Source organism: Python bivittatus, unplaced genomic scaffold (genome assembly GCF_059951505.1).
Source record: "Python bivittatus isolate LINGU-HERP-01145 unplaced genomic scaffold, Pbiv_v1 ctg000010_np1212, whole genome shotgun sequence".
NCBI lineage: Eukaryota > Metazoa > Chordata > Lepidosauria > Squamata > Pythonidae > Python > Python bivittatus.
This window is the reverse complement of record NW_028277029.1, coordinates 5,176,414-5,190,391: the sequence shown is the minus strand read 5'-3', so window position 1 is coordinate 5,190,391 and position 13,978 is coordinate 5,176,414. Positions and strand designations below refer to the sequence as shown.

The following is a 13,978-nucleotide window of genomic DNA, read 5'->3' as shown; positions in this document are numbered from 1 at the left end:
TTCTTTCTTTCTTTCTTTCTTTCTTTCTTTCTTTCCTTTCTCTCTCTCTCTCTTTTCTTTCTCTCTCTCTCTCTCTTTCTTTCTTTTCCTTCCTTCCTTCCTTCCTTCCTTCCTTCCTTCCTTCCTTCCTTCCTTCCTTCCTTCCTCTCTCTCTCTCTTTCTTTTTCTTTTTCTTTTTCTTTTTCTTTCCCATACCATGAACAAGAATCAAATGGATGAAAACCATTACTAGAAAAAATGATCTGCTATAAAAATGCACAACAGAGATCATTTGCTAGCTATCTAGAAATGGTTTTATATAGAATATACGGATGAAACTAAAAGGAAAAGTAGTTCCTTTTTCATTATTACAATTCCCTGAATGAAAATATTTGTAACTAATGGTGATGTCTGAATTGCTGGCAGATGATAGTATGCTCGAAAAAGTGAGAGTATGCCATTCCTATGCATTTTCATGTCACATGTCCATAGAACTGGTAATTCTGCATAGATCCCTATCTTCTCAAAGTTTATACAAAGTTATATGTTTAAATCATATCTTCTATGGATGTTGTGTGTTTTATAACCCAAAGAGCTCAATTAGTATTTGTAATAACAACAGTATAAGAACAGTACAATCAACAAAGTCTAATTATAATCCATCGTTGATGAAATCAACAAAATCTAACTGCTCCAGTGTCCTACCTTCCTACTCTAGCGAACACCCTTCAGAAGTGGCTCTGATTTCTGCATAATAGAAGCCATGGCACAAACAAACCACAGTAGCCCATCTGCCCATCATTAAAAAATAACATGGTTTAGTGCAGTGTTTTCAGACTTGGCAACTTTAAGGTGTGTGGACTTCAACTCCCAGAATTCCCCAGCCAGCATGCTGGCTAGGGAATTCTGGGAGTTGAAGTCCACACACCTTAAAGTTGCCAAGTTTGAAAAACACTGGTTTAGTATAAGGGAAGATAACTTTCAGTTACTGTTAAACTACAAGTCCCATAATCTTAGCATTGGATTCTTTAATTCAGGCTATTTGGGAGATGCAGTTCAGCAACATCTGAACAGTTGTAGATCTCCAATGCTTTACGGTTTTTGTTTTTGTTTTTTAAGAACTAAGAACTTTGAATTTTCTGGGTAAAATTCTGAGCTTTGAAAACTTTAGCTAGGAAGAAAAATCCCATGGAAAGCACTAGTTTAAAAATAACCCACACCAAACCTTGTTCAAAAAAATTAAACCTCAAGGAAGCAGAAGCTGTTATTATAAGCGATGCATATATAGTCTTCCCAGGACTGTTTTGGGGCCATCAAACGCACAGCCTGGCACAGCCTACCGTTTTCTGACTGCCACCACAGCTTGAGGCGATTTGGGGCGAAAGCAGTGACCACATTTTCAATACGATGGCTGTCAGGATTAAGGGTCTCATGGAACGGATCTCGCGAATCACATGTGAAACATTTTTTGTCCTCCTGAAAAAAACAAGACAAATCAATCTTGCAGCGATTGTTTCTAAGGGCTGGCACTCAAACTCCCACTCTTCTAGAACCCTTCAAGCCCAGGATAATGTCCTACGGACTGGGCCCCCAAATATGGGCAGCCAGTCTAACTTGCTTCTCTTAGAATCCAGAGACAATACCGTCATCCAAGAGAGGTTTTCACAGTCCTTCTCCATCAAATACAACTCTAAGGACCTCCATTCCTGGGTGCTTATCCCAGGTACCTATCCCAGGTACTTATCTGGGTATTTATCCCAGATAAGCAGCAATTAACCCCAGACAAACAATGAAGCAGAAAACAATAAGGAACTACCAAGGAGAAAACCACAACCCCACCAACATTGGCCGGGCACGCTACTGTATATAAAAAGGGAGCAAACCCCACACTCACTAGCACTGATGATGTTACTTAGTTGGGTAATGAAACGTCTGCAAGCAAACCAAGCTCAGGGAGCACCAAGGACTCCACATGAACTTTTGTGGTTGACATCTCCCAAGAATCCTCTAACCAAGCTCATGTTTTCATTTAAACACACACTCATCTTTTACTGTATGCAACTCAGTAAATTTAAGGCTAAAATTAAAAAATGGCCGCATGCTTCCTATAACATCAGTTTCCTGAATGTATTGTATGTGGGTGCTATATCATTTTTTGTACAATGGGTTAACGCCCACTGGCACCAAACAAAGTATATGGCAACATATATTTAGCTGTTGAATTAAATTTCAGTTCTTAAAATTGTAGATCTAAGCATAATGGGCATGTGATCTATTTCCAGGAAGCACTCTCAGAATTAATGCACTGCCGTGCAAGGATGTTAACACAAGTTCCTGGACAATGACACATTTCCTGGCATATTTTTAATGCAACTGTTATTAACTGCTCCACTCTTCCTATATTTTGCTTGGCGATTTCGACCCAGGATGCAAAGGCAAAGTTGCATGATTTTCTCCCAAGCCTGCATGATTGAAAACAACCACACGCCTGCACTCGCTTTCTTTTCCTTTTGTCACTGCTCCCCCCATGCTAAATTTCAGATTGCAAACTCTGGAGACCAGAGAGCTATCTAGCCTCTTCTATTCTGCAAAACAGCATAATCCCAGTTAGAAGTCATGATTATGATCTTCATTGGCTCCAAGAGTTTGTCACTTTTCTCTGCAACTGCTTTCCTCCAACAGACGACTTCCATTTTTGGAAATAGGACTTCTTTCTTTTTATGCTTTACTTACTTGCGCTCATCAGTCATGTTGTTGGACTTGCTGGTACCTTTCTATCCGACAACCTATAAGCTTTGTGAGCAGTTTAGAGCTCTGACTCTCTCCTGAAACATGTATTAATCCCTCTCATTTTTTAAAATAAACATTTCTACCTTTGAAGTTAAACAAGAGATGACGCTGCACTTTCAGGGGAACTTTGACTTGAGGAATTGGAGAAGAGCTACAGTCACGGTGTTAAATAATACCACACGCGGCTTGTACCAGAACCATTATAAGGAGAAATGCGGGGTTACTTCTGAGATGGAGCAGGGAGGATCCTTATTCAGATCGATTTGTACATGTAAGAGTAGGCCATTGAGAATCGAGGCCTGATCACCTTCAAGCAGGTTGGACTACTATTTCCAGAATTCCTAGCCAGAGTAGACAATGCCTGCTTGGAAATTCTTGTAATGGCAGTTCAACAAATCTGGAGGTCACGGAAGCTAAGGTATCCTTATCAAGCCAGTCCACACGTACTTTGAATCTCTCTAGTCCCCAGGAGCATTCCTGGAAAAATAAATTACACCAAACCTTTATGCATACTTTTCTTCATTGTTATCCTATTTTATTCAATCAGCTCTCCAAGTAAGATGCCAGAAACTTTTACTACCCTCGAGAAGGCAAATGCAAATTTTGGCCTTGCAAGAGCTTGGTTTTCCCCCTCTTTTTATTCAGAAACCAGAGATCCACCAACAGGAACCAAGCACAAAAGACACACATCAAGAATTTAAGTACTAGAACTAATTCGCCGTGTTGCAGACAAAAAACGAAGTCACATTTTCATGTGAGGTGGTAATACTTTGTTGTTGACTTGGTTCAACTACTGAATTCTGCTAATTCCCAGCTTTAAATGGATATTGAACTGGGATCAGGGCTTTTAACATAGAAGGTGAACTGTTCAGTGAACTGTTTGGATTATCCTCATGAATTGCCTGAGGAACTATACATTGCTTTGAAAAAAATCTAAGTGGTAATGCTTGTATAGGATCAGTTGAACTGTCAGAAAGTTGAAGCTAAGTTTTCAAGTTCTTCAGAACTTTGGACCAGGCTGCATGTTCAGCCAAATCAGCATGGAGTCAGAGAAAGGTTGAGTGTGAGATTTCTCCCCAATATCTGTATGATCTGGGAAAGAATGTAGGAGCCTTTTATTGTATTATTAGTTGAAAGATCACTGAAGGGTGCTTAGACCAAGTGGGGGAAAAAAAAGGATTCTTCTGTTGTTTGAAAATATAATATATCGTGTTTCTATCTTCAGCTGGATATCCAATCTTCAACTGGACAAATCTTGTTGCTTTAAAGAATGCTAAGCAGAACGGCATTTTATTGCTGGCTATCCTGCGGCATTAAGTATTGCCTGTGTGTCCATTTGCATGCACAAGCCTAGGAAGCAGCCATGCTAAACCTTCTAAAGGATGTAGCTGCTTTAATGCTCTGAAGAGGGATTGAAGCTTGCTTATTCCAGCATTCTTCGAGGAGCATCCATGTCAAATGCTTTGCAGTGCTCTTGAAGACACTTTTTAGTATAACCCTTTCCTCTTAACTGTGCTGTCCTACCTCTATGTCAAGATTCTTTTCAAAACATCCTGCTTGTGTATTATTTTCTTCTGTTACTCTCCGGTCTCTTTAAATAACTTTCATTTCTTTCCATACACTCATTGCCAAGTTTTCCCTTGCCTACCCTAAAATGATGTGAAACAGCTGAGGAATTGCTCCCCATGTTCCTTCAATTTTAAAAACCGTTCTGCAACCTTCTCAAGGTTTTTATTACAAACATATGTATTCATACGTCTTTCTGTTGGATTAGAAATATATACTTCCTTCTTGGTTAAAGAAATGCCTTTTCTTTTACAAGGATGCTCTAGAAAAAGAAAGGCTTGCTTAGATTTACCCCCATAGTTATATATTTTGATATAGACTGTAGATGAGGAAGTGGTCTAGACAGCTCTTGTAGGTTATGCTTGAGTGCAAAAAATCAACAGGACATTTCTTATTAATATAGCTAAAAACATTGCATCATAAAAGCATCCTTGTTACATTCCTACATGAACAATTCTAATGTAACAGTACTCATAACTACACTGAACTTTTGTATTTCACACAGATGGATAACCTTTTGAAGGTCAGAGGCCACATTTAAAATTTTGGGAATCTAGTGGGTGGAACTGGGCTTTAGATGATTTTCTTTGTGGTGATATGGCTATTTTAGGATGTACAGGTAGACTTTGCCTAACGACTGCCCTGTTTAGTGATTGTTCAAAATTACAACAGTGCTGAAAAAGTAACCTTATGACCAATCCTCACATTTACAACCACTGCAGCGTCCCTGCAGTCATGTGATCGACATTTGGGTATTTCACAACCAGTGGGTGTTCATGGCCGTCGCAGCATCCCGCAATCATGTGATTGCCTTTTGCACATTTCACGATTGGCTTCTGACAAATAGAGTGAATGGAGAAGCCAGCAATGAAATTGCAAGTTGTGGTCACATGATGTCTCACTTAATGACCTGCAGTGACCCGCTTAATGACCAAATGGGAAGTGACTTCGTAAATCTGTAGCAGTCACGTGATGTTTTGCTTAACAATCACATTGCTTAGTGATGGAGTTGCCAGTCCCAATTGTGCTCGCTAAGCGAGAACTACCTGTATTCTGTTGTCTACTTCAAACTGGCGAGAAACCATGCTGTCAGTTTTCAGCAAAGGAGGACCACAGAAGGAGTGCTTAGAGGCTGCAGGCTGACAGGATGCCCTTCCCTTGTCTTATACAAAGGATTCCTAACTGTAGAAATTATTCCTCATTACAAGAAATGTAAATATAAGTGCTGTGCTAAAGACAATGAGCAGCTGTTACTCTTAGACTACGGAATAAGATCATTATTTAATTTGCAAGACAATGACATTGTACAAATCACATAAATTGCCATGTATGCTGCAAAATTAAGACAAAACTAATATAAATTTAATATTTCAAAAGCAATCAGAGGATATCCAGGTAGAAATTTTGCCTGCTGCATTCAAATTCTTCTAAATGGGGATCTCTAAATCAAGGTCTTACTGTATGAATTTCTGAGTGAGCAGACAGACAACTCAAGGCTATTTGGTTTACTCAGAGGTAAATTACAGGACTTACTCCACTTGTAAGCATGTCCAGCAGGACAATCAATGTGCAATGTACATTTTTATGGCATTCAGATTCCAAGAAACCTGAATGCTAGTTTTAGCAGCAAAGCGCTGAGAAACAGTGGCATGACCTCTCTGTTTCAAATGTCAAGAACATGACAACATAGACATAGCCCAAATACCAGAGAAATGTCTTCAAAATCAAATCGCCCCCATGGTTTGACCAATTTGATGACATCACCATTTGTATCTAAACTGTTGATCTGGAGAGCTGACAGGAGAGAATTATCTACTGAAGAGCAGCTTTTAATGATTACTGCAATCACAGTTACTCTGTCTTCACACATCTGATCATATAATGGATCTTCTTTCTGAAATACGATTCTAATATTACTTATCAAACATAGGCGCAAACTATTTTTAAACAAAAACCGGACACTGGTACATTAGAATTCATAGTTCTCTTGCAGAATTTCACAACAGGCTAAATCTACTTTCAAAGTAAAGACCTTCAAAATCATTCACCGTCAAATAATATATGCACTGAGTGGTATTTTGTTGGGTGAAGTGCCAGACAACTTTTAGTTTATTGCTTTCAATTCCACTTGGTGGTAGTGGAAACAAGGATTGAGCCATTTGGAGAAGTTTCAAAGCAGCACTGAGAAAGTTGCCTAGAACTGTAGATGATCAACCTCTGGGGGCACATATTGTCCACACCCATTAGAGAATACTTCAGAGATATCAGCAGAATTGTTACAGAATGAATCATTTGGGTCCTTAGGCCATACATATAGTACAAATGCATCATGTTAAAGAAAAGCAGATCTTTATTCCCAATTATGCATCATTCCTCCAAATTCTCTGATGCCCTAGGTATATTCATGTGCAAACACAGCATTTCTGGCCCACTCATTAAAATGCACAGGCAGGAATCCTTTTAGAAACTCCATTGAGCTAATAGGCACGTCAAGAATTGAACCTTAGGATCCCTCTTTGGCATCACAAGTGCTGAAGTGCTTGGACTGCAGTCTTCCCCCATATTGGGTCTCCTACCACCTTGGTCCCCCATGATGCATAATTGCGCTACAAAACTTTTTCCATACCTTCCTTTTTCACATGTCTTCACTTTGGCATATCAACCACAGCCACCACCTAAATAAGGCATGAAGGAAGGGAGAAGATTTTTTTTCTGCAGGAAGAACCTCTGAAATCAAATCTGATCTTTTCCCAGAGATGGTCTGAGCTCAGACAGAACTCACAGGAGGCTGAGATAAAGAGTTTTTGCTGTATCACAGCCAGGACGAAAAATCCTGGGAGACCTTAGTTCATTGCATTCAGGAAGCAAAAAAAACAAATAAGGGTAGGAAACAGCAGGACACAGGCAACTGCACAAACAAATCTGAGTCTGAAGGATGGAGTCTGCTTCCTCTCAACTTCTAGACAGCAGCAGATGTTTCTGCTTATCTAGAGAGGAGGTGGCGCTGCCTAGCCAGCCAAGAGAACAAAGAAAGCAGGAGAAGGCAAAATGATTATTTCCTAGTAGATGTTCCCTCAAGCAGCCTCTTTCAGTTCAGGCTTACCTGGAGATGGCTCACGATGCAGAATGGTTCAGGCTTCTGAAGACCACAGGTGGAGGTCACCGTGAGCTTGTTGGCTCGGCCAATCAGCAAGTCTCCTGTAGCCGGATAGCAGCTTCCCTCCGCGCATCCGTAACTATATTCTGGTCCTTGAGCTACTACAACAGCCCAGAGACCTAAAACAAAGAGTGTCAATAGAAGAACCAAGAGAAGAAAGCAATTCATTAGGGGAAATGCAACTCTGTGATCAACATCGCTCAATACTCAAGATGCTACTTTGAAAAACTAAGGAAAGACAGTTGAGTAATGTTCTTCTGTTTAGGGAAACATTTTTATACTGTTAAGATGCTATCCTAGGGTGGAATCAAATTCTTCTAAAGTCTATAGTCTATGGCACCATCATCTCAAGATAGTTAATCCAACCCCGTAGGCCCGTTGTACATGTGCTACAAAGCTGTTTTAAGCAACAGTTCTAAGATGAGACCTGCAAACTTCCACTCCGTATGGCAAGTTGAATAAACATCAATAAACCATAACAGCAGGCTAAAACACACACACATCTGTATTTTAGGATGAGAATTAAAAATGAAAAGTATCTATTCTTATTATCTGTTATTATCTGCTTGAATTTCATATACCTGAAGATGCTTAAAAGTTAAAGGCAAGGCAGTAGACACATTTTTCCCACAATTTTCCATGTTTTTCTCTCTTATTAATTACTTGCCATATATACTCAAGAATGTGAGCTTTGTATCATTTCTCAGCAAAGGATAGCACCAGAAGACTCAAAAAAAAAAAAAGTTGAGTTGCCATATTTCCTTCTGGGAAGGCTCCTAAGTCTTTAAAAAATGCATGAAAGGCATAAATTCAATAGAGGACACTTCTCTTGAAGCAGAGGGTTAGTAACAGCAAACACTTTTTGTCTTTCATCCAGTAATCCAATTAAACTCCAGTTAAGTTTCATCTTGTTATCAGAAAAGAATTGGATCGCACCCTTCATTTGATATGTGACTACAGGGTGTGGAGAGTTGTTACTTTTCTTTTACTCCATTTCCTACTTGGAACTGATTTTAGAATCAGAATGGGGGCAGGCAAGCGAGGCCCCCAGCTGGTGTGATCTCCTCCCCCCCAATGCTTTACCATTGTCATGCTGGCCAGGGCAGATAAGAGGTGATATTCCACATATCTGGACAGCATCCAATTAGCTACCTTAGTCTAAAAATAAGGAGTATAGTGATGCCTTTTCCAACTAACCAATAAAATTTGTTAGGTGCTACCAAACTCCCGATTTTTATTTTCTTATTTTGCCACCATAGACTGACAGGGCTCCCTTCCTATAATGTCTGCCTTAGACTAGGAGCTGAGAAATTAGATTTGAATCCCCACTCCAGTCCCAAAATTCTTTTGGCAACCTTGATGTAGGACTACCCCAGATATCAATGCTAACGTACCGATGGCCACCAGATGGCAATAGAGAGAGAATGTGAGTTTGGTATCTCTTTGCTGCTTCTAGTGAGGATCTGATTTCCTGCAGCCCTGATCTGCACTTTGGTGGGCTAAACCCTCTTCCTGTCTGGCCTCACCGGCATCCAAAGTGTGTCCAGAGGATAAAATAAAGAGTGGGAGATAGAAGAGCTCAATGTGCTGCCTTTCCCTCCTTGAAGGAAAAGTAAGAAAAAAATATAAATAAAAGAATATGTTCCTATGAAAACAGACTGGGAAGGTATTCCAATTTGGTACTGATCACTGGACGACCATAGAATACATGTGTTTAATTGATTATAGTACAAGGAGGTGTCTATGCAGAATAAACCCCACTGAATGTAAAAAAAAAAAAAATTGTTCCCAAATTAATCTTAAAACTGCAATCCTTTACCCACCTAGCTGGGTGTAAACTCTTCCTCGGATCAATGAGGTTTACTTCCAGCTAGACACAGAGGCTGCCTTTGCACCACGCACTTAACCTGGTTACTGGATTACACCATATCTCAAGTGTGCACCGTCCCCTGGCCCCACATCAAACAGGCTTGCACCGATGCCAAGTCAATCACAAACCAGACCGAAGTTAATCCTAACCAAGCTTTGCCCATTGTTCAGTCCAGCGTTCTCTGACTCAATAAGCATGTTGGACCCAGCCGTCTGCATCTCCCAGTACAGTAAAGCGGGGGGGGGGGATACGTCTTGCTAAGAGGGAAGCCACCTCGATAGCTTCAGGGTTCACCGACCCTGCGATGAACTCCAGCTGGACCTCCATCAAGCCGGCCCCCTTCCCGCCCGCGAGAGGGAGACGACCCAGCCGAGCGCAGGCAGGCGATGGCGGCGCCGGACCAGCCCCTGTCCCCAAGCGCCCCGGAGAGGCGGACAGGGCAGCCCGCGGAAGTTGCGCGCCCGCATCCAGCGCGGAGCGAGCGCAGGAATCCGGCCAGCCGGTCCCAGCCGCTCCGGGCTCCTGGCCGCGCTGGGCGCTCCTTGCGATTGGATTCAGCGGACCCCCCTCGCGTACTGCCTGCCCTGCACTGGAAGAAGCCGCGCAATGAAAAAGAAAGAGGCACTTTCCGAGGATGGGCCGTCGCGCTTCGAAGGGGCGGACACGGAGGCTAAGAAACGCGGACGGGTCTTTTCCATTCACTGGCAGCTGCAAGCGATGGGTAGCCCCGGGGAGGCGCCTCTCCGAATAGGGTTCAGATCGGTTACTTTCTCATCCACCTCTGCGAAGCGCAAAAGAACTTGCTGCTTCCACGAAGAGCGCTTGACAGCGATCCTTCGCACGCCGACTCGGGCGAAAACCCCACTGAGTCCATCGGAACTTCTGTCTTCGCAACCCAGACCGGTAAATCCATTATAAACCCGACCTGTTTTGCGGCGCTGTGGCTTTTTACGGTTCTGATCTGCTTGGACGTCTACCCCTTAAACATTCAGAAGCGATAGCTTTCTGATGAAAAAGGCTCTTAGTATCACTTCCAAAATACTTTTTCTTCACCCCACATGAAGCATGCATACGATCGAGAGCGTTCCATGGGGACGGCGCACAGGACTTGCAGCCTGAATTTTCAATCCTTTGCAACCCGATCCTATCATTAACTCAAAAATAAGTCCGCTATATTCAAAAACGGACTCGCACATAAACGATCGTTTCACGCATTTAGCAGAACTCAAGGGGATGAGCTCGAAATCGTATTCTCAGCCCGAGATCCACCGACCCCAGCCTGGTGCAAAAGGCCCAGAAGTAAAGCTATCAGCCCTGGGCTGCAAAACCCCAAACGACCACTAGGGGGCCCTGTGTGACTGCCTGCTGCCCTCTAGCGGCCATCCAGATGTTCGCAGGCCAGATCTGAGAGCGCCAGCAGAACTGACGAATTCTGAACGTGGAGATCTGGTCTCAGACCCCGTCGGGTCTTTCCCTGTCTTCGACGGCCTTTTGTTAGACTGCGACGGTATCCTTCGGGGCGATGCGTTACGAAACGTTTGCAGTTTTACAACCAGCCCCTCAGAAGGAAGTCCATTAGGCCTGAGAAGACTTTCTCCCCCATAGAAGTACATTCGTCTTGCGGATCCCACGTCTATTCAGACGTGGAAACCATCCGACCGTGCAAGACCGCCCCAATCACAAACTTTGCACTGAGCGGAACTGCTGGGTTTAACAAGCCCCGAGTGCCTCCAGCGCTCATCTTCGATCAACACGAGCAATAACGATTTCTAGAAATCGCCCAACCCGAGGCTGGTAAGAGGCAAAGGGACCGCTGGTCTGCGCCCCAAGGAGCTTGCAATCTCAAGAGAGGGGTAGGCTAAACCCGGTTGAACCCGGTCCCCCCAAGTTCCTGCTCCCGCATTTGCTGCTGCTCCTGCCTGAAATCCGTCCTCCCCCAACCCCCCAAAAGTTTTGAGCGAAGGGGAAAAAATCCCCATCCTGTACAACCCCATTCTTTTCAGCCAGGGATCTTCCATGGAGAATCGCCGCGAGTTGCCTAAAACAACAGGGCAGGAAATTACTTTTTAAAGCACGCTTAATTACCTAGGAAACAGCAAAGAGACACCTGGAGGACTCCCATCTCCCCACTTCTTCAGGACGGGGAGGAGAGAAACGGCGCCCCCGAGCTTCGCGTCCCTTTCCTAGGCAGGGCGAAGGAGACGAGCGCGTTGCGCGCCGAGGCTTCTCACGGCCACCCCCGGGGACCGCGCGGACGCTCCTGACCGACCCGCGAGCCCCGCTCGCTCCCCTCGCAGCGCGACGGCGAGGCGGCCACCGACGGAGAGAAAGGAGCCTTGCCCTCGCGCTCGGGGGTGGGGGAGAGGCTCCACCACGCAAGCGCCAACGCTGGGCGGGGGGAGTGGAGCGAGGCGCCTGCGATCCGGGGCTGAGCGAGTGGGAGACGCGCCCGCGGGCGCCCCCGTCCTTTGTCTCGCGCGGAGGCTGCGGAACACGGATGTTTACCTTCCCGTTGGCCCCGAAGGGTAGCATCCTGAGGTTACCTCTGGGGCCCGGAGCCGGGCTTCGCTTCGAGGGGTGGGATGGCGGCGAAGGGGGCGCTTCCGCAAGGTGAGGTAGGGTGAGCCAACCTTTGGGGGCGCCAGAATGGGGCGGTGGAAGCTCTGGAGAGGGGAGGTACGCTTCCCCGGTGGGACGTCGCTGTTGCGCATCTCCATAAAGTGCGCGCGTGTTCGGTCCGTGGCGCTTGGCGTGAGGAAAATGAGCAGCTGTGAGGGTTAGCCAGTCTGGGCTGCCAATTCCCCTGGACCAATAGGGGGCGGCAAGGAGTGAGAGCGGCGGGTATCGTCTTTGCTGCCCTCTAATGGCCATCTGGATATGGCAGCCCAGATAGGGTAGCTCTACTACTCTGCTCAATGCTAAATGCATTTCTTCTGGCTGTCTAAGCCGGTGTTTCTCAACCTCGGCAACTTGAAGATGTGTGGACTTCAACTCCCAGAATTCCCCAGCCAGCATGGGGAATTGGCTGGCTGGGGAATTCTGGGAGTTGAAGTCCACACATCTTCAAGTTGCCGAGGTTGAGAAACTGATCTAAACAGTGGACATCAAAAGCAACTAAAGGAGAGTTACTTCTTTAGAACAGGGTGGCCAGCCAGCAATCCCTAAGTTCTCTTTTTGTGACCCACAAACGTCCTCTCGCCGTGATTGCCACCATGGTTTGGAGCATGATTTGAAGATAGGAATGTGCGAACACTTCAACTTAAAACTTAAAATGTCGTTTTAAAGAGAGAAACATTGAAGAACCCTTCCTTAGGCCAGTTCTACCTACATGTATGATGTGACTCCGTTCCTTTTTGTGAATCTTGGACTCAAAGCATGTTTTTTGGCCATCTGGAAGTGCATCCTTGGATGGTAGGTCCACCCCTACATGTCTGGAGAACTTTGACAACATCTTACTTTTCCTTTTAATTGCACAGTGCCAAGCAAAATTCTGAGCGATGGTGACCTTACTCTTGGTATACATCACGTTGCTGTTTGTATATTACGTCCCAGTCCTAGCATACTAAAACGCATTCAGAGTTGTAGGTCATGTCCTTGTCTAATTTGTTATATGTCACAGATAATCATGAAGAAGGGGATTTTTATATAAAACATTACAGCACAAAAAAAGCTTCTGGTAGTTGGTTGTATTAAAAGCAGCGAGTAGCAAGGCAGGATAACGTTAGCACATTAAATGTTCTCTGTGTGTGTGCAAATAGGCATGTTTGTCATTTTAACACATAATTGAGTCATGGGATATCTATTCATTTATTCAACTATGCTGAAATCATATTTGCTGCTGTTGTGAATGCCCACTGTTTATGTTGCATAACGTTTAATCATGGATTTTATTTGCATTTGATTGTCATTAATCTCACTTTGAGGGTTGGGTGGGAATCCTCTCTCTGCCTAAAGATAAGACTACATCCATCTAGGTATATTGTGAGAAATGAAACTAACATTTTTAGGTAGAATAAGGTAGATGGTATTCCATAAAATAATCTATCAAGTAAACAGTCTTAAGTAACAAATGTTTTGACTCCCGCTGTCTTGGTGATAGGCATGTGATTTAGCAGATTGGCCAAAATCCTTTTAAAAACCAACGTTGAGCTTGGATTCTAAGAAAATCCCAGATAGGAAAAACAATATCCTGGAAGAAGCAGTTGTGAACCTCCTCCATACTGCTACCAAAACACCTACATAGCTGTGCTTATGTAGACACCAAGAGCAAAGCTTGACTCAGGGTGTCTGCAGGGAGGGGATGAAAAAATTCAAGATGGCAGCCCCAACCATGCAGTCAAAACCCCATCCCCTTTTACCACACAGGGTGAGACTTCGATCACATGGTTGCAGCCACCATCTCCAGTGTACTGACTTCTCCCTGGCTTGATACTAGGACCCCATTATCTTTACCATCTTCGGCTGCCCGATATAGTAAGACAGTGTTAAGTAAGATCTTAAAGTTGCCAAGGTTGAGAAACACTGTGGTAAGATAATGACTCCTTGGAACATACTCAGCTCGTTAGGTACACCGACTCCAGGAGGTGTCTGGGGGAAGGTGATCACCCACTGCCTTG

General features: G+C 44.0%; 1 protein-coding gene across 1 annotated transcript in view; it reads right to left on the bottom strand.

The window, feature by feature from the left end:
• The window catches only part of LAMB1 (laminin subunit beta 1), a 62,731-nt gene extending 50,914 nt beyond the window's left edge, over positions 1-11,817 (bottom strand). The window contains exons 1-3 of the mRNA XM_007422108.4: positions 11,448-11,817; positions 7,439-7,611; positions 1,320-1,455 (exon numbers count right to left, since the gene is read on the bottom strand). Of these exons, the coding sequence (XP_007422170.2) occupies positions 1,320-1,455; positions 7,439-7,611; positions 11,448-11,484 (346 nt within the window). The 5' untranslated portion in view covers positions 11,485-11,817. The remainder of the gene's footprint in view (positions 1-1,319; positions 1,456-7,438; positions 7,612-11,447) is intronic.
• Positions 11,818-13,978: the final 2,161 nt, after the last annotated feature.